General features: G+C 39.8%; 1 protein-coding gene across 2 annotated transcripts in view; it reads right to left on the bottom strand.

The window, feature by feature from the left end:
* Positions 1-779: 779 nt before the first annotated feature.
* Positions 780-25,496, bottom strand: part of OGA (O-GlcNAcase) — a 41,368-nt gene continuing 16,651 nt past the window's right edge. The window contains exons 9-16 of one of the 2 annotated variants that reach the window (XM_014066731.2): positions 22,479-23,089; positions 21,592-21,766; positions 17,434-17,519; positions 16,489-16,593; positions 15,747-15,832; positions 10,926-11,118; positions 5,911-6,070; positions 780-4,258 (exon numbers count right to left, since the gene is read on the bottom strand). In XM_014066731.2, coding sequence (XP_013922206.2) covers positions 4,122-4,258; positions 5,911-6,070; positions 10,926-11,118; positions 15,747-15,832; positions 16,489-16,593; positions 17,434-17,519; positions 21,592-21,766; positions 22,479-23,089 — 1,553 coding nt within the window. In that variant the 3' untranslated portion in view covers positions 780-4,121. Of the gene's footprint in view, positions 4,259-5,910; positions 6,071-10,925; positions 11,119-12,791; positions 12,916-15,746; positions 15,833-16,488; positions 16,594-17,433; positions 17,520-21,591; positions 21,767-22,478; positions 23,090-25,496 lie in introns of those variants that run through there. The other variant, XR_015698047.1, reaches the window with a different exon arrangement.

Genomic DNA, 25,496 nt, shown 5'->3' with positions numbered 1-25,496 from the left:
TAAAGTGCTCCAAAAGGATTTTCTTGTGTTTTGCACTTTCTCTGGGAAAAGTAAAAGTAATATTAGAGAATACAGAATGCAAAAATAACCATTGTCTACATTACTGTGTGAATAAGAGTTAACATACTCTGATATATAACATACTACACACTCTTTCTAAATAATAACCTATAATATACTACGGTAACTGCATTTTAGACTACATGATCTAGTCAAAACGTGGGGAAATTTGATGGTCCATAAATGTTTCAAGCAGGGAGTAAATTATCTCAGCGTTACCTTACATATCTAAAGACCACCTGTTGAGACAATCATAATTTCCTTTCTCAGAAAAAAACATTTGAGGTAAGAGTTATTAAATTACCTACCATATAGCATCATGGCAAGATATTTTGTTTTTTCTGAGAAAACAGATAATGTTCACCTTTGGCCTTATTATTTGTAAAGGCAGTAGCTATGCTGAGCCTGAGATTTAATGTTTGGAGCAATGTTTGGAGCAATTTTAAAAATTAAGGTCAATGATGCAACTTTACTACCATCATGATTGTAATAGGCAGGCTCATTGGTTTTAAACTTTCTACTCTACATTGAAGAGCATGTAAAAATGCTTGAACTAACCCTCAACCAAAGGCAATAATTACTGTCTCACTTCTGTCATTACATTGTGATCTAAATCAATTTTTTAAAATATCTTTCTTGGTCCAGACCTGCAGCACAGAAGGAAGACATTCAAGAAACAAATACTTGGGCCGGTAATAAATACCTATTCAATCCCCAAGTTCCAAGTCAAATATTTTATTAAACTTAGAAATAAGAATTAAAAATATAGAACAAGAAAAATCAGACAAATGACAAAAGAGCGACATGACAGTTTCAATTTCACATAGCCTGTTAATACTATTCCCAACCTTTATGAAGTCCAAGAAGGCAATTAAAAAAAACATTTTCTGTTTAAACAATATGAAATTGAGAGATAAAAAGTATGATATATAAAACAGCTAAATCTGGAAATCTGAGCAACTGACATACTTGGGATCTAAACAAGGAGGCGAATGATGCCTTTGAAGTCCTTGCTTAATTGACTAAGCCAGGTATCTGGATGTGTTAAGGCTATAATTTCCACAATTCCTAATCAGTTTAGGCTAGTGAACTGACTTGCATTGCGAAGCGTATTGATGTTTACCACACTGTCCACTGTACTGCAGGACAGAAATGGCACCCAAATGATATATATCAAAAATGTTAATTCATATGTAACACATTTCGACTATCTGAATAGAAATTTACTCATTAAATATTCCATTCATCATGCTAAAATACTTAATTCTAGGATAAATTTTTAAAAAATCCAGACACGTTATATGAAAATTGTTCCTCTCTTATCTAGTAATTATGGAATTCAAGGGTTTGAAAACATATCAACTAAAATGGAATCAAAAGGATAGGACTAGTATTAAACATCAGGTCAGCTTCCCCCCACTTCCTTAATTTTTCATTCAGCTATCTAGAATTATTGGGCAAAATATAAATTTCAATAAAAAGTTATGTTAGGTTTTGACCACCAGGGTCCCTGAGCTTGATTGCTTTCTTGCAGACATTTCATTACCAAACTAGATATCATAACTACTACAATTGATGATGTTACCTAGTTTGGTAATGAAAAGTCTGCAAGGAAGCAACCAAACTCAAAGAGCACCAAGGACCCCATAATTCAATCCTAAACTATAATATTTTCTCTATTGGTAGGCTAGGATCCATATTATTTGGAGCAAAGAAAAAGTGGAATTCACTTTAACTTAATTTAATTAATTAAACATAACATTATTACTCTCATTTTCCATTCTGTCACATTGAAAATTGCTAATTGATGGATCCTTGGGAGTTTTTTTAGGGCTTTGGAGGGGCACAAATTATACACTTCTGCTGTCAGCAGTGATCTTAATCATATATAGTGGTAAAGGACCATTATTACCAGGAATTACTAGTCTTTTAAATTAGAAGATATTGTTTGTGAAATCTCAGTAAGAATAAACACCTATTTCAGTAGCCTTTAGAAATGTCCATCTGTATTTACAGAAAAGCACGCCCAAGAGAAATGAACACAAGAGGCAGATTTTCTCTATCCAAACCTGCACTGTGGAGCCAAAATATAAACTATCCAATGCTACCATACATTCATTAGAGAGTTATAAAACACAACAGGAAAATTATTTTTCTCCACTAATTTTCCTCATTCTCTAACATTATACCAAAACATGCCTTTACATTGACTTTTGCAATTTATTCTATTTTTCACATGGTTTCCAAATACAATTTTACAGTCTGTTGTTTTGCTACAGATACAGCAGATCGAAAGACAGTCATGAAAATTGCATTCCAACTGATACCGTAACCCTGAAAGTTGTGTCAGTGCTACGCTTCATACGCTCAGAGTAAGCAACTGACTCAAACTTTCAAGATGCACAGAATTAACTTATAACAGTGATAAATTTATATTTGTTAACAGTATAAAAATCCAGGTGCCCTCTCCCCACAAAACTGCAGTAAACCCAACTACTGTACTGTATATACACACGCTGCCTAGTTAAAGCCAAACTCAAAAGCATTAAAAAAAATCCACGAGAGTCCTTTTGTCCATCATTTTGCTCCTCAAATGAAATGTATTTGATGCAGCTGAAATTTTCTGCTTTTCATTGTGAAAATAAAATATCAATAAGCAATTATAACTAAGGCCAAACACTAGCTTCTAGGAAATGGGTGCAAATTGAAATGGTAGTAAAATGTCATTTAAAAAGTATGATATTTTGAAGTTTTTTTTAAAAAACAACAGGATCAGTTCAATTTCCATCTTTATTAAAAAGAAATAATTTCAAAGGAAACAAAAAAGATAAGTTTCTTGTAATAGGTGAAAATAATGAAGCATTATGTTGGCTAACAGCTTCTTAGAACAAAAGAAGTGCATCCATCATCCCTCCTACAGCTCCATAGAGTTTGTCAGATTGCAGTAAAAACCTTAAATGTTTGGAACAGGCAGTGATATTAAAATTAGGTAACATTTAAATAATATATAAAATGTGCTTTTTGCTATTTCACCCCCCCCCCCGAAGTCTGTAACAAATATGTATGACTTGAAGACCTTGATTTAATGAGACGGAACAGGGAAGGATGGGGCGCTGAAGTTGTAGTATTTTTCCATTCACCCATTGTGAGTACGGGTGAGCAACTCAGTAGCTATCATTGAAGTGACTGTCGATACGTTTTTCTTGGTAGGAAGCAATATTTACCCATTTCCTGAAAATTCCTTCTCTAAAGGATTGATCCCTCTAGATCAGCACTTTTCATATGCTTTCACACTGGCATTCTAGTAAAGGGCATGAAACATAGCAGTCTAGATCAAAAATAGTAATAATAATGTCTTTTTTGAAATTGAAGGTGCTGTCTCAGGAAAAATACCACTTTGCTTTGGAAAGCAAAAATAAAATAAAATACAAAAACAATTAAAACACAAAGCGTCAGCATTCAGCAAGTTTATATATCTATATATCTATATATGTATATATTTACACACTGAAATTTACATTTCTGCCACTGAGTGACTTTGCCACAGAGAAATGCACAATTTATCCCTACAAAGCACAAAGCTTAATCAATTTTCTTTAGAGGTGATGGCCATTTCCTTACTAATAAGCAAAACAGCAAACACAATCATGAGTTTTCATCTTTCATAACATGACCTGCACAGGTACCCTGTGTTTCTCTATTCAGGGATCCCACTTCCATATTGCATCCTATTTCATGATACAAAGGAGTCGACCTCTCTGCTGATATGCAGAGATGGAGAAGCCCCCAATCCTTCTCTTGAGAATTCTTGTGAATCTTTTCCTGAAGCTACTTCATATGCAATATCCCTTAGCACTTCATGTAAGACCAGGAGATGATGACCAGTAACCATTCTTCGAACTCTTTTCAGCAGCATAAGGGAGAATGAAATGGGTGGTTCTTTCCTGTCAGGCCAGCTGACTGCTGCCATAGAAAGGGCAGAGAATAACAAAACTCAGGCTCACTACTCTCCAACCGTTGGTTGGCTCCAGTCTCAACAGCTTCACTAAAAAAAAAATCCCTTACAAACTTCTTCCAAGGATAACGAAGTCTTTTGGAAAACCTTCCATTTTGGCTATTTCAAAGCATCCCAGCTTGCTGTAAAATTCCAGGATTCTTTTATCATCCGGTCTCACCTCACAGAAAGCCCCACGGGAGCCTAAAAAAGAGCAAAACGATTTGCAAATGAATAAAATCAAAGGAAAACATTTGGTAAGAGAATAGAAGCAGAGAGAATCTAGACTGGTGACTGAACAGAGAACAGCACAGATCATTGTGCATTTAGTCCTATAGTTTGATCCAAATTCCAATCATGCACAGCAGAATGATCAGCTTTTCAGTCTTCATGAAATTGTCTAGCATCCAGAAAGTTACTTCGGGCATGCCTGGAGCTCTTATAAATTGTTCTGGAATCTTTTTCAGAGTTTCCTATAAAACATAAAGTTTAAACTTCCTGGGCATATGAAACTAGCTGTAACTGGATTATGCACCTCGGTTAAATCATGGACTTGGGCCTTCTCAGAAGCTAAAGAAAAAAAAAAGTGAACAAGATATTCAAGACATACAAAGGTAATATAATATTATTAATTCCAATCTGCAGTCACAACCTTTTTTGGTGCTTTTCTATATCAGTTGATGGTTTTCTGTATGTAATCTCCAACTCCTTAAATTTGCTATGATGAGTAAGTTCCTGGTAGCTTCTTTGGGCTTTTTGTTTCTTTTTTATATATTAAAAGAAGTAGCAACCCAAAAATAATGCATCTTGCCTTAGTACCAGCAACGATTCAACTCTAGATTGTTACATATTAGAGATGTCCATGTTTGTGAATGGAAACATAATATGGAGTTTATTCCATTGCAATGGCTTATGACAAAAAGTCATTAAGAACAAATCTTCCACAAGCTCATTGGCAATACTACTAACAGATGCCTTTTAGTATTTACAACTCCAAAGGATATTAAGTAGCTAAAAGCCCATCTGAACCAAGATACTTAAGGAAACTGGGAACACTGTTCCACATGAAGATTATAACCACTGACCCTCTCTTGATCTCACAGAATCTCAGATGCAGATAGCTTAGTAGGCTTTCCAAGATAGATTTTCAGGTATTGTGATGGAGAGGCACACAATAATAAATCTTCCTCATGTTATTGCTAGCAAACATCAAGTAAGAAATTAAAGTATTGAATTCTGGAAGAGTTGCTATTGCTAAATATTTCTGGAAAGTAGTTTCATGTAAAACTCATTGCAATAATTTAAGCATGAATATTACACATCACTCCTAGATTACAAATCTGACCTCTTTACTCTGTAGTGGAAGTATTAACAAGCAAGGAATATAGTTTGTCCATTCCTGATTATTTACATTCCCCACCTGATAAAGCAGCGGTCCACAACTTTCCTGGCTTAGCAGCCAGGCAGGTGGGAGGGAATAGTTTCTTGTGAGTGGCACGTGGGCGCGCAGCTTCATTTGTGTGAGAGGCAGACACATGTGCCTGCAGCTCACATGAAAGGAGCTTAGTGCACAAGTGCAAGTGGCTGCTGCTTGTGGGAAGGGAGCTTTGCCTGTGAACACAAGATGCCCCCCCCCCTTGAGCAAGGGGAGCTTTGTGTGCAAGGGCCACCTATGTGTGCACACATGCTCTCCCACTGCTTGTGCAGCCCAGTTCTGAACAGGCTGCGGCCTGGTACTGGGCCATGGTCTAGGGGTTGGGGACCCCTGGCGTAATGTTATAACCTTTCCAGAAATGCAGAATGTAGTTACTGCTCTTAATACCTCAGTAACCTGAAAAGCAACAACGGCAGTTTACCATTTGCCTTGAGAGAGGACAACAGGCAGGCCATCATGCTTTTAGCGACACTTGGATCTGTCACTTTTTTATGAATATCCATCTTTATCAGTGATGGGAAATTGGCAAGGAATGTTTCTGGCAGAACTTCTTGCTCCTCATGAAAGCTCAGCATGATTTTCTGTAATATACAAAATATGTATTTTACTATTAACAGTATACATTAGAAACATTATCCACACCTGCTAAACAAGGGCTGTAATAGCATCTTGTTAGCCAAAACATTGAACAAACCACGTAGAAAAGATGCTATACTGCCTAAATGCTATGAATGCTAAGATATCCCTCTCTTCAATTGATCTAACATGTTTTAAATTAAATGCTCAAGACTAGAAAAACTGCAGGAGCTTCCTCATGAAAAATATTTACTGTGAATGGATAGGAGGAACCTTATATTCCCTTTATAAAAATGGGGAAAAACTGTTAAAAACGAAGCAAGCAGTAGAACACATAAATGTTTGCAGACAGAATTGTTATGGAATATGGATACCCTTATTTTTACCTATTTATCCATATTCTTGTTATACCTTCTAATTCCTAACTTCCTTTCCAAAGGATTTCAATTCTGCTTCCTCATTATTCACTTTCAGTGTTGTTTTTTAAAATTATTTTGTTGGAAGGAAGGACGGAAGAGAAATATGTGCAGGTGGGTGTTGTTTAATAATGAAATGATTAATCTAAAACATACTCATATACAGATGTCTAAATATAAATGTCTTAATAAGGATATTATGCTAAATTGTCTGGCAGAGGTCTTGTCAAGAGATTCCTAGACCTTTTTACAAATATTGCCATCAACCTTTAAAAACTATGTTCAACACTCAACTCAGAGTCATGCACACACAAAAGCATAAGGTATAAAGTTTTCATAGCCTTGATAGAGCGGACCTTGCATGTAATGGGCAACATTTTCATGAGCTGCCATGGAATTATTATGCAAATGATCCAAATTATATAGTCAGCTCTCTTGCATCCACTGCATAATGACAGTATTATACTATTGACATATTCTGAATCATTTATGAAATATTCTTCCTGAACACATGTACCCATCCCATCAGTTCTAATCATGCAATCTCGCTTCAAAAAAAGTGAGATTGAATGGTTGCAGCATTATTTTAATTGTTAGTACCTGCCTCCCAACAGCGTTGCAGCAGCCCTCCCCTCGCTCCTCGAGTCGGTAGCCGAGCTGGCAATTGAGTTCCCTAGGTTGATGGTCCTGGGGGACTTTAATTTGCCGTCGCTCGGTGAAAACTCTGATGGGGCGCAGGAGTTCATGGCTTCCATGACAGCCATGGGCTTGACCCAAGTAATTCGGGGCCCAACCCATTCAGCGGGACACATGCTTGACCTCGTATTTCTCTCGGAGCAGTGGATTTGTGATCTTGGTCTGAGGGGGAGTGACATCATACCCCTGTCGTGGTCAGACCATTGCCTACTGAGGCTCGACTTCCGGAGGCCAAACCCCCACTGTAGGGAGGAGGAACCGACCAGGTGGTTCCGCCCCAGGCGTCTTATGGAGCCAGTAAGGTTCCAGACAGAGCTTGGGGTTATTCCTGACTCTTTCGCCCACAATCCGGTGGAGACTCTGGCTGCTGCGTGGCACTCGGCAGCGTCGGAGGCCCTCGACCGGATTGCGCCACTGCGGCTCCTCCGAGGCGGCGGATCCCGGAGACCCCCTTGGTTCACCGAGGAACTCCGGGAGATGAAGCGCCGGAGGAGATGCCTAGAGCACCGTTGGAGGTCCGATAAGTCCGAATCGAACCGGGCAATGGTAACCACCTGCACCAGGGAATACACCAGGGCACTTAGGGCAGCAAAAAGATCGCACATAGCCACCCTGGTAGCATCCGCTGAGTCCCGCCCAGCCGCCCTGTTTAGGATAACCCGCTCCCTATTGAACAAAAGGGAGGCGGGGGAACCCTTGCAGGGCAGAGCTGAAGAATATGCCCAATTCTTAGCGGACAAAATTGCTCGGTTTCGGTCGGACTTGGACTCCACCCCCGCAGTTCCAGCCGAGGCGCAGGGGGACCAAGTAGAACAGCTCTGGGTTGAGTTTCAAGACGTTACCCCCGGGGATGTGGACAAGGCCATGAGAGCTGTAAGTACTTCCACCTGCGTTCTGGATCCGTGTCCCTCATGGCTGGTTACTAACTGCAGTGAGGTGACACGAGGCTGGATCCAGGCGGTTGTGACCGCCTCCCTTCGGGAGGGGAACTTCCCCGCCGCACTGAAAGCGGCGGTGGTGAGACCCCTCCTGAAGAAACCATCCTTGGATCCAGCTGTTCTTAATAGCTATCGTCCAGTCTCCAACCTTCCCTTCCTGGGGAAGGTTGTTGAGAAGGTGGTGGCCTTCCAGCTCCAACGGTCCTTGGAGGAAGCAAACTACCTAGACCCCTTCCAGTCAGGCTTCAGGCCCGGTTACAGCACAGAAACCGCTTTGGTCGCATTGATGGATGATCTCTGGAGAGCCAGAGATGAAGGACGTTCCTCCATCCTGGTCCTCCTTGACCTCTCAGCGGCTTTCGATACCATCGACCATGGTATCCTTCTGCGACGACTGCGGGAGGTGGGAGTGGGAGGCACCGTGTTACGGTGGTTCTCCTCCTACCTCTCGGACAGGTCGCAGTCGGTGTTAGTGGGGGGGCAGAGATCGTCCCCTAGGCCCCTAAATTATGGGGTGCCTCAGGGTTCGGTCTTATCCCCCCTACTATTCAACATCTACATGAAACCGCTGGGAGAGATCATCCGCAGGCACGGGATTAGATACCATCAATATGCGGACGATACTCAATTGTATCTGTCCGCCCCGTGCCAAATCAATGAAGCGGTTGACGTGATGAGCCGGGGTCTTGAGGCCGTTATGGACTGGATGAGGGTGAACAAGCTTGTGCTCAACCCAGAAAAGACCGAGTGGCTGTTGTGTTTCCCTCCCAAAGATTTGGCTATTATTCCACCACTCAGGCTGGGGGGTCAAATTTTATACCCCTCAGAGAGGGTTCGCAACTTGGGAGTCCTCCTGGATCCACAGCTGTCATTTGACCACCACTTAACGGCTGTGACCAGGGGGGCATTCGCCCAGGTTCGCCTGGTGCGCCAGTTGCGACCCTACCTGAATCGGGAGGCTCTCACAACAGTCACTCGGGCCCTTGTGACCTCTAGGCTGGAATACTGCAATGTGCTCTACATGGGGCTGCCCTTGAGGAGCATCCGGCGACTTCAGCTAGTGCAGAATGCAGCCGCGCGAGTGATTGCGGGTGCACCCCGATTCACCCGCATAACACCTATCCTCCGCGAGCTGCGCTGGCTACCTGTTGATCTCCGGATGCGCTTCAAGGTGCTATTAATCACCCATAAAGCCCTACATGGCAGTGGATCTGGATACTTGAGAGACCGCCTTCTGCCAATTACATCCCTACGACCGATAAGATCTCATAGATTAGGCCTCCTCCGTATTCCATCGGCCAGCCAGTGTCGGCTGGCAACTACAAGGAGGAGGGCCTTCTCAGCAGTAGCCCCGACCCTTTGGAACGAGCTCCCCGTGGAGATTCGTACCCTCTCCACCGTCCAGGCCTTCCGCATAGCCTTGAAGAACTGGCTCGCCCGTCAGGCCTGGGGATAGGATAGTTACCCGCCCGAATGATGAGTGTTTGTTGTTTGCTATTTTATTACATGTTTTGTCCTACTGTCTGTATTCCCCTTTCCCAGTTTTTGTGTGAGCCGCCCTGAGTCCCCTCAGGGAAAAGGGCGGCCTACAAATTCTAATAAAATTCTAAAAAAAAAAAAAAAAAATTCTAGTAGTAAACCACCCAAAGTCAAATTCAGGCAGATGGATGACCATATAGATTTGTTAAAGAATAGAATAGAGAATGGGAATAGGAATACAATAAGCTGGAAGAGACCTTGGAAGTCTTCTAGTCCAGCTTCCTGCTCAAACAAAAAAACCTATACTATTTGACTATTCAATAATTACATAATCAAATACAACTGCACCAACAAGTTCTTTCAAACTGTTTTGAGCCTACCATAGACCAGCAAAACTCAGAATGCTTTCCTTGTTCTGATTCCGGAGAAACCAAATTCAGGAGCAAATAGGGCAATGCTGGGGCATATACTCACTTCCCTTAGTACTCCAACATAGCATATGGGTAGTCCTCAACTTACAACCAAAATTGAGCCCCAAATTTATGTTGTTAAACAAGGCAGTTAAATGTGTTTTGTCCCATTCTACGACTTTTTGCCATAGCTGTTGAGTGAGTTACTGCAATTGTTAAGTGAACCATGCGTTAAGTAAACCTGGCTTTCCCCACTGACTTTGCTTGTCAGCAGCTGGCTGGGAAGGCTACAAATGATGATCACATGATTGTACAATTATTATAAATATATGTCAGTTGCCAAGTGCCCAAATTTTGATCACACCACCATGGAAAGCTGCAGTGGTTGGAGGTGTGAACACTAGACATAAGCCATTCTTTTCAGTGCCACTGTAACCTCAAACAGTCATTAAACAAATTGTTGTCAATTGAGGATCAACTGTGTTCCACTGGAGCTCCCATTTTCCCTGTGCCTTCTTACATCCTTCCAGTCATCAGCCCTAGGTCTTTTCCCCATTTCCCCTCATGCTGACTTATTTCTGCCTGTGCCATTCAAAACCAGCTGCTCCATTTGTGGAAAATGTTACATATCCCTATAAAAAGTGGTTGCTATGACAGACAATAATTCAAGGTAATTTTTAAGAATGAAATCCAACCTCTTCAATTCATACTCAAACAGTGAACTGAAGATATATATTAATAGAGATTTCTTGAGGCAAACAGAAAAAATATGTATCATATTTTTTATCATATGCATTTATAAACTCTGTAAGTCTAAAATGTAACACTGGACAGGACCTGCATAATTTGTTCCCACTAAAGTTGAACTGAAACATGTATCATATTGTTTGTTCATATCATACATAAGTTGGCACGACTAACCTCAGCCTCTGATAGTTCCTTATCACCGCTTGGCTTGCTATATTTCTCCTGCATGAAAGGAATCCAGGCAATTTTACATTTCTTAATGAAAGGGGTTACATCAACAGTACCCAGTGCATAACCACAGATGCCATCTTCATCTTCCAGAACAAAGCAGTAATCTGGACTCAGGGAAAGTAAGCCACCCACCAACCTGAGAGGAAAGAAATAGTGAATGAGAACAAAAGCAACAAAAATTCAAATCACAAAAACTATATTAAATAATAGACAACAATCACAAAACATATTTACAGAAAAGCAAAACCATTAATATAATACATGGGAACAGGAAGATATGAATTAATGAATGAAATCAATAAAAACTGCATATTATATAATACCTTGAAACTAAAAACATTAGGCCAGTAGGGTATGTGTTATGCTTTCTAATGAAACTACATGTTGTATTTGGTTTATTTGTATGCAAATAAACCAAATACAATACAATACAATACAATACATGTTAAAAACCTAAAGGATCTGGTAATATCTTATGGGAAATTTTGAAAAACAAACAAACTGTAGAGGTAATGGCAACGAGGAGATCAGGCCACATCACTCCATGAAAATCCATGTCAAAGTGGATTTAAAGAACATTTGGAGAAAGCTGCCTTAAACAGTGAGAAAACAGAACTGAACCAGCCATTTCTTAAACTTGAAATTCTGGACCAAGCATGAAAACGGAAAGGACAAGTAAAACAGTAAAACTAGATCTATTTCCCCTAGGTAACATGGAAGAAATTTCTGAAGAGTGATTTTTTTTAAAAAAATATCTGCCTTTTGTACCAATGTTTTGTACCAATCTCAGCATTCTAATATTAAGTCCCAGATGTAGAATAGTGATAGAAGATTTGAACAATTATAATTGCAAGATATGCATACTATCCTAATGACATTCTACTTGAAGAAAAACAACCAGCAGAAAAATAACAAAGCAATAGGTATTAGTTGGGACCAATGTTCCTTCTAATTTTTTTTCAGTGTGTGCGGAAAAGTATAGTGTTTGAGTGGCACATTTTCATATCTGAGCACCTGAATTTTTTTCACAGATGTTTCACAGAGCAATTGATTTATAGGATCTGAATTGGAATGGAGAAAAATGGTTTTGTGTGTGTGTGTGTGTGTGTGTGTGTTTGAGTGAGTGAGCAAGGGATCCGGTAAGGGAACTGTGCCTATTTAGAAAAGAAGGTAAATTATTGCAAACATGATCAGTCAAAGATAAGTATGGGGACAGGTTGGGAGGTAGAGAGAAAGTGATAAAAGAGTAGGAGAGAGGAAGAAAAAAGAGGGAAGAGAGACAGAAAGAGACAGAGGAGAGAAAGTGACAGAAGAGTGGGAAAGAAGGAGAGAGAAAGAGAGACAAAGAGAAAGGATGAGACAGAAAGAGACAAAGAGGAGAGAGAAGGGAGAAGGAGAAAGTGACAGAAGAATGGAAAAGAAAGAGAGAAAGAGAAGAGAGACAAAGAGAAAGAGGATGAGAGAGACAGAGAGAGAGGAAGAAGAAAGAGGAAGAGAGAACATCTCATTTCAACCCTGAGATGCAAATATTCTCTTTGATTGGTAATTTTATTTGTCCATTTACTATCCAATACTCCCATTCCTCCTTAAGTTCATCAAGAATTTCCTTCTTTTTATTGAATTTATCACAATACCTTGAGAACAACTTTTTCAGCATAGCTTTACAGCTATTTAAAATATATAGAAATTTAGGTCACGTTTTCAGAACATTAGTCTACTATTTATAAGTCACTAAGTCAAAGAAACAGAATTCAGAAAGTTGGCTTCCCTTTTTGTAATTGCCTATTGCCTGCTTAACTTTTTACCTACATTTTTGATATTCACTGTTGACCCAAGAAGCCCATCGTAGAAAGAAACCCTCCATATGAACTTTGTTTGGTTTCCATGGAATGAAGTTTGGTCTTTTTCTCAACCATACAGTAGCATATTCTTTCTAAGGAGGATATAATCAAGATAGTCCATAATTGCCTACCAATCTAACAGTATGGCAATTGACAATCTCTTTATATTTCAACTCTAACTCTTTCAGTCTTAAAGGTTTGGTGAGGAGAAATCCAAAAATTCTTTTAAAGAGGAAAAAAATGCTTGCACAATTGCACCCATGGAGACATGTATATATGCACAACACACAGAGAAACAAACTTAACGAAGTGCTAAGTCTGCCCACCAACTAACTCACTCACTCTCTCTCTCTCTCTCAAGAGAGAGAGAGAGGGAATCCCTCCTTCCTTCAGCCCAACACTCTCGCTGGCATCCAGGCCAGATGAAAGGGACTGCAGAGGGTCTCCTAGAGTCTAGGACAGCGAGTCATTCGATGGGAAAGTTGCCTCTTGGAAGGAATGACCCGGATTGGCTTCCACTTTTGATCTGCCGCCCAAAGACCAAACGGAGAAGCAAAGAGGCAGGAGAGACGAAGCAGGAGAGATGAAGCGGGAGCCAATCTGGGTCATTCCAAGAGGCAACTTTCCCATCAAATGACTCGGTGCCCTAGATTCGAGGAGACCCTCTGCAGTCCCTCTCATCTGGCCGGGATGCCAGCGAGAGTGTTGGGCTGAAGGAAGGAGGGATACTCTCTCTCTTTCTCTCTCTCCCTCCCTCCCTCTCTGGCAAATCTGAGCACCCGCTGCTAGGAGCCCATCCCATGCTTTCTCCCAACCCCCACACCCCTTCTCTGAGCTACTTACATTCTGCCTTGTGGACATAGAACTGATTGCTGTCTCCAGGCTGGCTCTCCTCTCCCATTATGGTGAAAGGCGTCTCACAATAACCACTGCGCGGCAGTTGGAAACTGCTGCGTGGTGTTTTGTTGCCACATGCGCGGCCACGCAGCTTAGAGGGAGCATTGGTTGGGACAAATCTCAAATGGCTCCAGTTAGGGACGAAAAAAATAATTCTACTTAAGCCAAATAACCTAATAATGAAACAACCTTTTTTGATAAGGTTTTATTTCAGAAATCAAACTTATTTAATATGAATCTTCATTTTTTAAAATTAAGACCTGTATATATCTATATAGGGACATGATGGCTCAGTGGCTAAGACACTGTCTATCAGAAAGGTCAGGAGTTCAGGGGCTCAAATCCCTAGTGCTGCATAATGGAGTGAGCTCCCATTACTTGTCCCATCTTCTGCCAACCTAGCAGTTTGAAAGCGTGTAAAAATGCAAGTAGAAAAATAGGGACCACCTTTGGTGGGAAAGAAACAACGATCCATGCGCCTTTGGCCTTTAATCATGCCACCCACATGACCACGGAGACGTCTTCAGACAGTGCTGGCTCTTCGGCTTTGAAACAGAGATGAGCACTGCCCCGAAACATGAGGATCATGGAGGAAAGTGTTTTCATGCCAAGCGGCAGCAGGAGAGTGTACACCTCCTGAGTTGCGGGAAGTGGCTGCCAGCGATACCCTCAGGGCGATGACGTTGTGAGCGGAGAAGGCTCAACCCCCTCAGGAGCCACCAAGCCCTTGCCACCCTTCTGACACCAGTTAGGATTGTGGAAGAAAGCATTTTCAGGTCTGTCCGCCCCCCCCCCCCCCCGATTCCAATAACAATGTGTGCAGAAGGCGCTACCACCTGAAAGCTCTTTCCTCCATGATCCTCACATTTCAGGTGGCGGATCTGGCCAGGGGAAAAGAGAAAGCGCGTCTGCGGTGGGAGGAGACTCAGCGGGTGTCAGAGAGGGGGCAAGCACTTGGCGACTCATGAGGGAGCCTTCAAAAGGCTTTCAATGCAATTCCCTGGGCCACTTCGGGGATCAGGCTCCGTGTGGAAGTGAGGATCCCTGCTGCCTGGAACCACCTGAAAACCCTATCCGTGGACCAAGTAGGTGGGGCTATATTCGGAGTATAAGACGCATCCAGATTTTCACCCTCTTTTTGGAGTAAAAAGGTGCGTGTTATACTCCGAAAAATACAGTATTACTTTTTCTCTGAAAAAAATGTATATGGATGGATTCATTACAAAATAAATAAAGCAAGACCCTTTCTCTCACTCCCTTCTGTATGTCACATGCACAGGCTCATCGACCTATCTTTCCAGCATCTTCCTTTCCCCACCTATTCTTAGTAAGTGCCACTCCTGGATTCTAGGTTAATATATCCAACCAATTTGAACACTCCTTCCTGATTCCCAACACTTTACTTTATCATCATCCTTTAACCACAGCTGACAACCTTACCTATATTCTTCCCTTCAACCCCAAAATGCTTCTATATGGAAGGAACATAGATAGTTGGGGTCCATGTCTGCACCAAGTAATTTTAATTCAGGAATAGGTCACCAGAAACTGGTTGCTCCATGCAAGGAACTTTCTACACATCCCTAGAACGACTAAATATTCCCACCTCAATTTAGCAATTTGAAGTAAATAGTCCTCTCAAAGTCAACTGCAGTATTAGGCTTTGCAAGTCATCCAAAGTTTGTTAAATTCAGGATAAATGTTTACATTGTATTCCTAGTCCATGTTATATAAATTTGTTTTCTTCTAACTACTTAACTATTTCTCAAGAGTCAGATACAAGATTTAAAACTTTTAGGGATTTTTCTCTGAGATTTTTTGTTGCTTTCAGAAACTGGAATCTTAAACATGTGTAATGTATTACCAATACTTAGTTAACCCTATGTCACCATAGTTGTGAAAACTACAAAAATCTCACAATGCACAAATGTAATATACAATGAATTGTATTACATTTTTATAGCAAGAGGTGTACAAATAGAATATATAGCCAACACAATCAAATTTCTATCAAAGTAATGCATACTTGTCTCCGATTAGGTCTGGCTGACTGTGAAAAGGCTGATCAGTTCCATCATCATATATTTCTCTACAAATCTTGTACACTGATGCCTAAAGACACACAATACACAAAAAATATGTTTAAACTTTGTGCCAACATGCTATTTTTCTTTGGGAGTCATAGCATTCTAATATGAAACAGACATGCTCATTTATTAGAACCATGGTTCCATAACAGTTCATATTTCACAGATATTGCAACTACTGACAATAGAATGTTATATAAATCAAAAAAATTACTCTTCAAAACCCCACATAGTAATAAAACACAAGGGACAGAATTCAAAGTATATTAATTACAATATTAGTCTCCCATCCTCTTTGATTTGATCTGATATTACAAAACACAAAATTAATTCAGGGTTAGTTTCCCAAGTATCAGGAGTATGTGAAGCTTTGATTCAGGAGTCTTATCAAGGCAATCAGTCAAAGTATCAAGAATACTTACAATTTTTTTAAAAAGCAATAGGATCAAGCTAACTATATTCTACAATTTGGGAAAATGTTGGTATAAATAATGCCAGGACTGCATGTTATTTACAATGAACCTGGAATGAATCATTTAAACTCACTTCAATAATCTTTCCTATTCAAGCCATACATTTCTCAGGCATTCAAGAGACTCTTGAAAAAGGAAACAGTTGCCTCGATCAAGATGTTCTCTCAAAAATCAAGTTCGCATAAGACCACAAAAGAATTTAGGTTACCTCATCCTTCGGAAAATAGGGCCTGATGGTGTAGATTTTGGAAGTAGGAGTCAGAGGAGGGGGCTGAAAGAAGAGGTCATTTGCTCCTTCAATAGGCAGCAAACGCTGTGAAAATAAAAAGTTAACGTAAGTGAGAAGCAAGAGACAATACATTCTTGGGTGCGCACTGCAGACTCCCAAGATAACTTTTGGTATTGCAGGCACCCCAAAGGAAGATAGGAATTTGCAGGCTTTACAAACGTAAGGACCATTTTATCTGAATAGAAGTCTAAGATACACAACTGTTACAGCACTTAACATTAAACTCATTTTTTAGCATTATCTTGCCAAATCTCATCTATGTTCTCAGCATAAGATAGCCATGTGTCAGGAGGAAAGGTTTGGTCTGAAGAGGGTTAACTGGCCAGAGACACTAACCCAAAACAACGTGCTGACTCAATTGGCTGTGCGCAGAGAGCACCTGTGAGGGGGAAGAAAGTAAGCCCCTGAAAAATCCATGAGCAAATTCAAACACAAGAAGAAACCAACTTTTAAAACTGATTTTCCAATTGATTTGTCAAGTATGTAACCAATGTTTGCTTTGAAAGAGTTCTTAACTACACTGCATGGCAATCTCTTTGCTCATGGAGTTCTCACTGGAAGACAAGCAGGCGCGCATTGTGCAATTGCGGGCGCAGATAAAAACGCTGTGCGACCTGCAAAGAAACAATGTGAAATGTACAACTAAAGCCGCAGCGCTTCGCATGCGCGTGGGAATGGCAGCATCTCCTTGGGATATTACTGTAGAAATGGGAGGAAAATTATTTTAAAACAAGCTATCAGGCTATTTGGGTTTTGAACCAGAAAGCCTTCGGCAGACCAAGCCTTCCAGCCCTCCGATGTGCAAAAAAAAAAGATTTCTCAAAACAAAGACAATGTCATTCAGTTGTGAATTCATATTGATACCTGGAACTCTCCTGCTAGACCACCTCTAAAGGCCCAGGGTTCTTGGTCTCCACTTAAGAACTGTGCTGAAGATTGACTACGACACCCTGTGGAGATCAGATCCAAGCGGAGAACGTTACGAGAAGGGGGATTGTCCTGAGATACTAAAATGTCCAACAAGCTAACACATACTTTGTGGGAAAAGCTCTCTAACTGAGCTATTATCCAAGAGCTTGCTGGGCTGTAATAATGTTGCACAGTACATAGCTTCCTAATCATAAGGTGCTTGTGTTCTTCATTAATAAAATCAAAAGAATGTTACAATGATAGCCTCAGAGCGCAGACAGTCTATTACTCCTAAAAGCTTCTAAGATGCTCCATTTGATACATGAAATATACAACATATAAGGAAACAAATGTCTAATTTCACCCAGTAAGGGACATACAGTTACTAGCCATTACCACAGCCCTTTAAAAAAACTTGGACCTGTCTGAAGTCACATTTTCATACGGTTTTAATCTTGCCAGAAAACTAGGTCTGGGGTACGGGATAATATAGCCCAAACAGCTATGTAGAACAAAAGCCTTTTTTTTCAGAGGTTAGAGACCAATATTATCTACTTCTCAACCACATAACACAACAAGTACCTCATGACCAAGAAAGGCAACAATGGCTTAAATTACAGTTATTCCACAATTATACTAGAAATGCTATAATTTCTGATAGCCAGCCTTACCGTATGCTTTTAAATTTTTGGCACAATCAAGGATGAAGCTATAAACTTTAAACTATGGCTCAATTCTGAGGAAAATTCTGTTTAAGACATTAGAAAACAAATCAGTATATTTAAGGAGATAAATAAATGATGTGAAGCGTGTATCACCCATCTAGTTTTCTGATAAGATAAGCTGCGCAAGTTTCTTTCTTCTTGTGGACAGCGATCTACTTCCTGTTCAAGTAACAATCTCAGATCAGTAGTCACACACATCATGCTAGCCAGGCAGTCTCAAAGCGAATCAAGCTAAATATTGTTCCTTGGTTTCAAATTATAAAAGCAAGCATTTAACACAGCAAGCTTGACGTGACCCAAAGAGTTCAGTTTGAGCTTCAACTGCTTCTATTTGCTAGTCTCTCATAGACAGAGACTTTACACAGAACCCCTTCACAGGTAACTTGACATACTTCTCCTTTGAGATTACACTGTAACTAGCACTTCAACTATTGTACATTTTATAGAGCTGCATGAATGAAGAGCTGTATGAATGAAAATCAAGAGTTAATGCCTAAGTCGCTGCGCAAATGTGACTTCAGCCCATGCCTACAACCCTAATCTGAACTGCCTCACAATCAGAACTTTCCCATCTTAAATTTATTAATCACGACACGCTGAAAGCATCTGGCGTGGTCCATCCAATAGCAGTAGACACTTGTGCTGAAGATTCTCCCATCTGCACACATTGGGGAAGAAGACAGTAGAAGCATTAGTAATCCATAGTAGAATTATCTACGCTAGTTATATAAACTGAATGCTAGCTGGATTGCAAGAAAAAATAAGAAAATCAGCCTTCAGTGGACCACTAAGCATTTGAATGTTCACTGATACTGATACTAATACTAATCACTGATACTGTTCTGATTTAAGTTTCTGTTCATTGTAGTTTAATATTTTATGTGTTGTTATAACTTTAAAATTGTTTTATTATATAAATAAAATTAACTAAAAATCATTAACCATCGGTATCAGTGAGAATTCACCAAGGTGGCGCAGTGGTTAATTGCAGCACTGCAGGCTACTGCTAGATCAGCAGGTCAGCGGTTCAAATCTCACCGGCTCAGGGTTGACTCAGCCTTCCATCCTTCCGAGGTGGGTAAAATGAGGACCCAGATTGTTGGGGGCAATATGCTGACTCTCTGTAAACCGCTTAGAGAGGCCTGAAAGGCCTATGAAGCGGTATATAAGTCCACTGCTATTGCTATTGCTATTGCTATTAACCCCTTGTAGGGGTAAAGTGTAGAGTAGAACATGAAATGCACAAAATTGGTGATCAATTACTGTCAAAAGAGCACCTAGTGGAGCAATCTATACAGCTAAAATATAAAAGAATGTATATTCTGGTGGATTTATTTATTTTAAATTTTGTTAGGATGGTTTAATGGTGGACAGGATCACATGGCTTGAGCTCCTGAACAGAAAAGGGGGAATTATGTGCTTCCAGATGTTGGGTGAAGAAGAGACAAGAGATGCTGAAAGTCCTTGGTTTTTAGATTTAAATTTTTTTTTCAAGAATTAATTAGTAGCTTGAGAACCTATTTTGCTCGCTATTAAAATTATGTCTGGATTAGCTCCACAGAAAAATAGAATTTCATATTTAGTTCATTTAAGAAAATCACTGCTAGGAAACTTTAGTGTCTTGATTTTAATGACCACATAGGCTCCCAGCATCTTCCATTCAGAAGGTAACGCACATTATTCAGTTACTTCAAATAATACTGCCTTGTATTTTGGAATCCTATGCCCAAGCCATTCGTTTCTATTTTAATTTCTGCCCTAAGGAAACCAGGCCACTATTTCTATGTTGCATAGGGATTCCATGACTGTGTGCCTGTATTTGTACTTATGAAATTACACAGTATGCTGTTTGGCAGCATAGATTTGTCATTTAGATTCCCCTCAGTATACAATGCTATCATATGGAGAGTTTATATTTCTAGTCCCTTATATTGGCCATTGTTATCTTTATAGAACAGACTTAGCTTTTATCTTGTTTCAACTAGCCTAATCTTTTGATGTGGTTAGTATGTCACTGACTTCTGTAAAGTGGCTGTAGAGACATTTTAGCTTGAAGAGAAATCATATATTTTAACCTACATATTCATGTAGTGCTATTTTTGCTTTAGCAAATTAGCTGACAATTTTAATGAGTTGTCAGAGAATAACTTTATTTATCCAACTGTGTAACTATTCCTAACTGGTGTGTGTGTGTGTGTGTGTGTGTCATTATAATAGGAAAAATATCTTTAATTCAATAAGGATTGCCTGAGACCAATAATCTCTATACCCAATACAAGGAGAAAGTGGAAGCAAAAGAAGTCAAACTCCTCACAAAAATGTATTCACAGCATGTGCTATTATAATGCTGTAACTTTGAATGATTCCCTTTTTTGTCTGGGAAAAAAATATTCCCATTACTGAATATCTACACTAAAAACTCAAAAGTGTTGGCTACCTTAATTTTCAACCCAAGATTCTATTTTATATGGCTATTGTAATATAATTTTATGACTATAATATTAATGACTTATGTGATCCAAGAACTGCAGGTTGATCCAATAGGGAGCAGTGAGTTTATGAAGACATTTGTGACTACTACAGAAATTGTGACAAGAAACCATCAGTTTTGCTGCCTGCTATGTACATCAAACAAGTCCACAGCATATTTCCTCACAGCTGGATTGAAACCTGAAAGTGAAACGAGGTCACTAGAGGAACCCAGGCCATGCTGGTGCTATTCCCAAAAATATTTAATTTGTAAAAAGCTGCAGACACACATAAAAAAGCTCTTGGTTTTGGCTTCAGAAACCATCAGTCTAGCATAAAGACACCAGAGCTCTGTAATTTCTTGCCCTTGCCCAAAATTAGGCTCCTTGCAAGTGTCAAAGGAAATCACTTTTGCACCAGAATAGCCTTATGCTAAAAGCTCGCATGCGCAGAGAAAGGCTAGAAAGCTCGGCTCCCTCTTGGCCAAGCCCAGTGAAAGGTCACATCTGCAACTGTTCTGTTGAAGACAGCAATAACATTATTGAAACAGAGCAAGCAGCAGAGAGCTGAGGTATGGTCACATTTCATAGTGTCGTTTCCAATTTTGCTATAAGTTGAAAATACAAAATAACGTAGTCCAGTGTGCATTCAGTCTGAGTCAACACTCATATTTCAGAGATAAACTTTCAGATTAATTAGCCCAAGGAAAAAAATATATAAATCAAGAGCTATTCAGTGTAAGTTCACTTGTGCTTTTATTACCAATTTAATATGAAACCATAAATAATGCACAAAAACAGAAGTAGTTTAAGTACAACAAATCCCAATATGAAAACATTTGGCATTCTCTTTTTCCCGTGGGCTAATTGAAGACAAACATATGCTACCCGACACTATAATTGGTTCCTAGAGAACATACCTAGCCACTGCACAAAAGATTTCACCATTGACATGATGCTCTTGATGTCCCAGACGTATGAGTACATATCATAAAGGATTGTCCGGTTGGCGCAGTTGGAAAGGCGAGTGAACATTCCCATCACCAAGCTACACATCTCTTCAAACTTTGCTGCGCGAGTCTGCCATTCTTCAATCTAATAAAATTCATTCAAGTTATTTATGTTCCATTTTTATCAAGCAACTATACAGGTTTCCTTCAATTTACAACCATTCATTTAGGGACTGTTCGAAATTACAATGGCACTGAAAAAATTGACTTGTGACTGGTTTTCACATTGATGACTGTTGCAGCATCCCCATAGCCATGGGATTTCAAGCACTTGGCAAGACATGTATTTATGGTAACTGCACTGTCCGGGGGTCATGTGAACATCATTTATAACCTTCCCAGCTAGCTTCTGACAAAGTCAAGAGAGCAAGCCAGATTTGCTTAACAACACTACTCATTTAACAACCATCGTAAAGTTTGGGCTCAATTTTGGCCATACATTGAGGACTCTATCCACTTTGCATATCTGCCACCAAGAAACATTCACTAAACATTCATCTATCTCTTCCATACCTATCATCAGATATAGCTAATCAAAGAGTTGGCAATTAATGCAAAGTGTGACAAACTTTATAGTGCAGGCTTTCCTGACTAGACATTAATAGCAGGGAATTCTGGGAGTTGTAGGCTCAGTGTAACTAGAGAGCAACAGGTTGAGAATTACAGGATAAGGAAATGAACATCCATGTCTGCATGAACATTTTCTCTTTACATCAAGTTTATCTCAGAAGCTTTCCTTAATTTCCTTTGTTATTGTGTCATCCACAATACTGAAAGATGATAAAAGAGTCACTCACTTTTTCAGAATCTTTTCCTTTGCAATTCACACTGACAACACTGCTATTTGCTCTGAGCCATTGGAATTCCCGTAACATTTGAGCCCCTTTAGGTCCATGTTCATAGGGCAAGTAGAACAAATCTGCAAGTAGCTGTAGATCTTCTAGAGTTACTGGCTCAATAGCATATAATGACTTCTCATGGGGCCCTGGGACAAACTGTTCCTTGTTAATCTGCTCATCTGTCTGCATTGGTGCAATATCATTACCACAGTCCTCCTGCATTGACATCTCTGGAGATTTTGATTCCGTTATGCTCTCTTTATCGGTATCCATTGGTTTTAACTCTTCTGACATTTTTGCTTCGGAGATGTCAGTCAATATTTGGCTGATATTCTTGTCAGCATCCTCTTGCTTTTCCACCACCATATCCATTGGTTCCTCATCTAACTGCTTCTTCTCTTCCTCCTCTTTCACCAGAGTCTGTGACTCATTGCTTAGGTCAGCTCCTTGACTCATTATGGGCTCCTGATATACAGTAGTAACCACTGTGGTAGAATTTAAAGTGGATGGTGCAATTAGAGGTACATCAACCACACTTGTTTTAGCTCCACTGTGGGCCACTTGCCTACCTGTGAAAACAGAGAAGACCAGCATTTTTTATTCCTACCTATTCAACTATTTCACATAAATATTTTCCTTCATATATTTCACCTGTACAAAAACATGAATATGGAGTGTTCATTTTGTTATTGAAATTCTTTTTAAAAATCCCAATTATTTGATTTCACGTCATGCAATTTTTCTTAATTCTTTATATATAAAAATGCAATATGATCTATTTGGAATATTGTGACTTAAATCTGAGCCTTTTTGATATCAAGCTATGTAACTTTCTCAGAAATATAAAAATGGTGAAGAAATAATGTACTTCTTTTTTCAACCTCTTCCTGGTTCTAAAAACATTTCTCTTCTACTGAAAATAATGGAAGAGAATGTATTTAGACTTTCCCATAGGTTACGTGTGGCAAGAGCTTATGGGACAGAGGGTTGCAGTACCTTCCCTTTCTCTTTTGGGGCTTTCAACAATTGCATACCCTGGTTTTAGAAAGAACCAGCCCGTCAGATAAGCAGGATAGGGTAGGAAAATCTGCTGTTCTATCCATTCTTGTTATGACAGGGTCTGAGAAGTCAGAAAAGCAAGCAACAATAGCAAATCTATATACTGTAGAATTGTAGGTTACAAAATAATTCCACTTCAAACAATTCAAATAAAATTCAGAATATTTTGCATGGTTTTATGATAAAAAACAAAAGAAAGTTTGTTTTCAAAACTTCCCCTCTGTTTGCCCTTGGACTGCAAAGCCAAGTGTTTACATTTAATTCTGCAGAAACCTTACCAAGGAGGTATTTTTAAACAAAATGTAAACATTTTTAGAATTTACAGACCAGCAGGGTTAGAAACATTTGAGCAGTTTATACAGCCAGCACCTGCATAAAGATCTGCAGAACTGGGTCCAGCAAAGAAACTAACCATTTCAATGCTGTCCTTCAGTAATATGGTAACAGCACAACTACATTTCTCTGGTTGTTTGCTTGAAGATTCTTCTTCATCCACATTCTTACATAGTGCCTACTCTTTGCCCTTAGCCCTATACACATGTACTAAAAAACACACCACGCTGCTTAATTTTAGATTTGGCTACCTAACCAAAAAAACAAAGCACAACAGAGAACACTAAAGCAGGAGTCCCCAACCTCTGGTCCATGGACTAGGACCAGTCCATGGCATGCCAGAAACTGGGCCACACAAACAAGCGAAGTCCCATCTGCTGGATGCAGGCAGCACACAAAACCAAGCCCCCTCTGGTTTGAGGAAAAACCTCTCTCCATGGAACTGGTCCCTAGTACCCAACAGGTTGGGGGTACTGCACTAAAGGATCATTATATTATAACCCATAAAATCATTATAATGAATGTTATTGTGTTTAAAATTTCAAACTAGGGTTGGGAGTACCAGAGTTCAAGTCCACCCCTTAGCCCCAGAAAGTCACTAGATCTCCCAGTTCATCTTACTTTAAACAGCTCTATTGCGGAGATAAAATGACGTTGGAGCAAGAAGCCTACAAACGCCACCTTGAGCTTTTGGAGGAAAAGGTATTCTACAAATCTATCAAACAAAAGTACTAGATATAAAGAAATCTTTTTCTTAGGAATAAATTTTGCTTAATTGAATCTCCTTTGTCTCCACAGTCCCCTCAACTAAGTCTAGGACATGGCAGCACTGACATAACCTTTAAATTGAGTCTTTATGTGGCTTGAAAAAGTTAAGCTTTGGATATAAGAACACACAGCACATCAGTGGTGGGTTTCAAAAATTTTTTGAACCTACTCTGTGGGTGTGGCCTCCTTTGTGGGAGTGGCTTGCCAGCCATGTGACCTGGTGGGAGTGGCTTGCCGGCCATGTGTTCTCTCTCTCTCTCTCTCTCTCTCTCTCTCTCTCTCCTTCCTTTTGTCTCTGTCCCTTTTTCCTTTTTTTCTTTCATATCTCTCTCACTTTTCTTTCTTTCTTTCTTTCTTTCTTTCTTTCTTTCTTTCTTTCTTCCTTTCTTTCTTTCTTCCTTCCTTCCTCTTTCTCTGTGTGAGTCTGTCTGTCTATGTGCGTGTGTGTGTGTGTGTGTGTCAGTGGTGGGTTTCAAAAATTTTTGGAACCCCTTCTGTAGGTGTGGCCTGCTTTCTGGGTCCACTGGTGGAACCTCTTCTAACCGGTTCAGTAGATTTGACGAACCGGTTCTACCGAACTGGCGTGAACTGGTAGGAACCTACCTTTGCAGCATACACAACATAGCACACCTTATCCTCTTTTGAGCTCAAAATGTTTTGTAAACTCTAACAAATTACAATAATACACAATTAAATGATACCTTTTTCAATTTGATAACTAGATAAAAATCCTTGGATTTCTCTCCATCTTAATATTATGACTGAGTATAATACTGTGTTCGATTTAGCTTGATAATATTTTATCAGGTTCCGAAG

The sequence above is a fragment of the Thamnophis sirtalis genome, unplaced genomic scaffold, assembly GCF_051295495.1.
Source record: "Thamnophis sirtalis isolate CommonGarterSnake01/CBP01778 unplaced genomic scaffold, rThaSir2_p1.2 scaffold_11, whole genome shotgun sequence".
Lineage (NCBI taxonomy): Eukaryota > Metazoa > Chordata > Lepidosauria > Squamata > Natricidae > Thamnophis > Thamnophis sirtalis.
The sequence above is the reverse complement of the archived record's forward strand: the minus strand, read 5'-3'. Positions and strand labels throughout refer to the sequence as shown.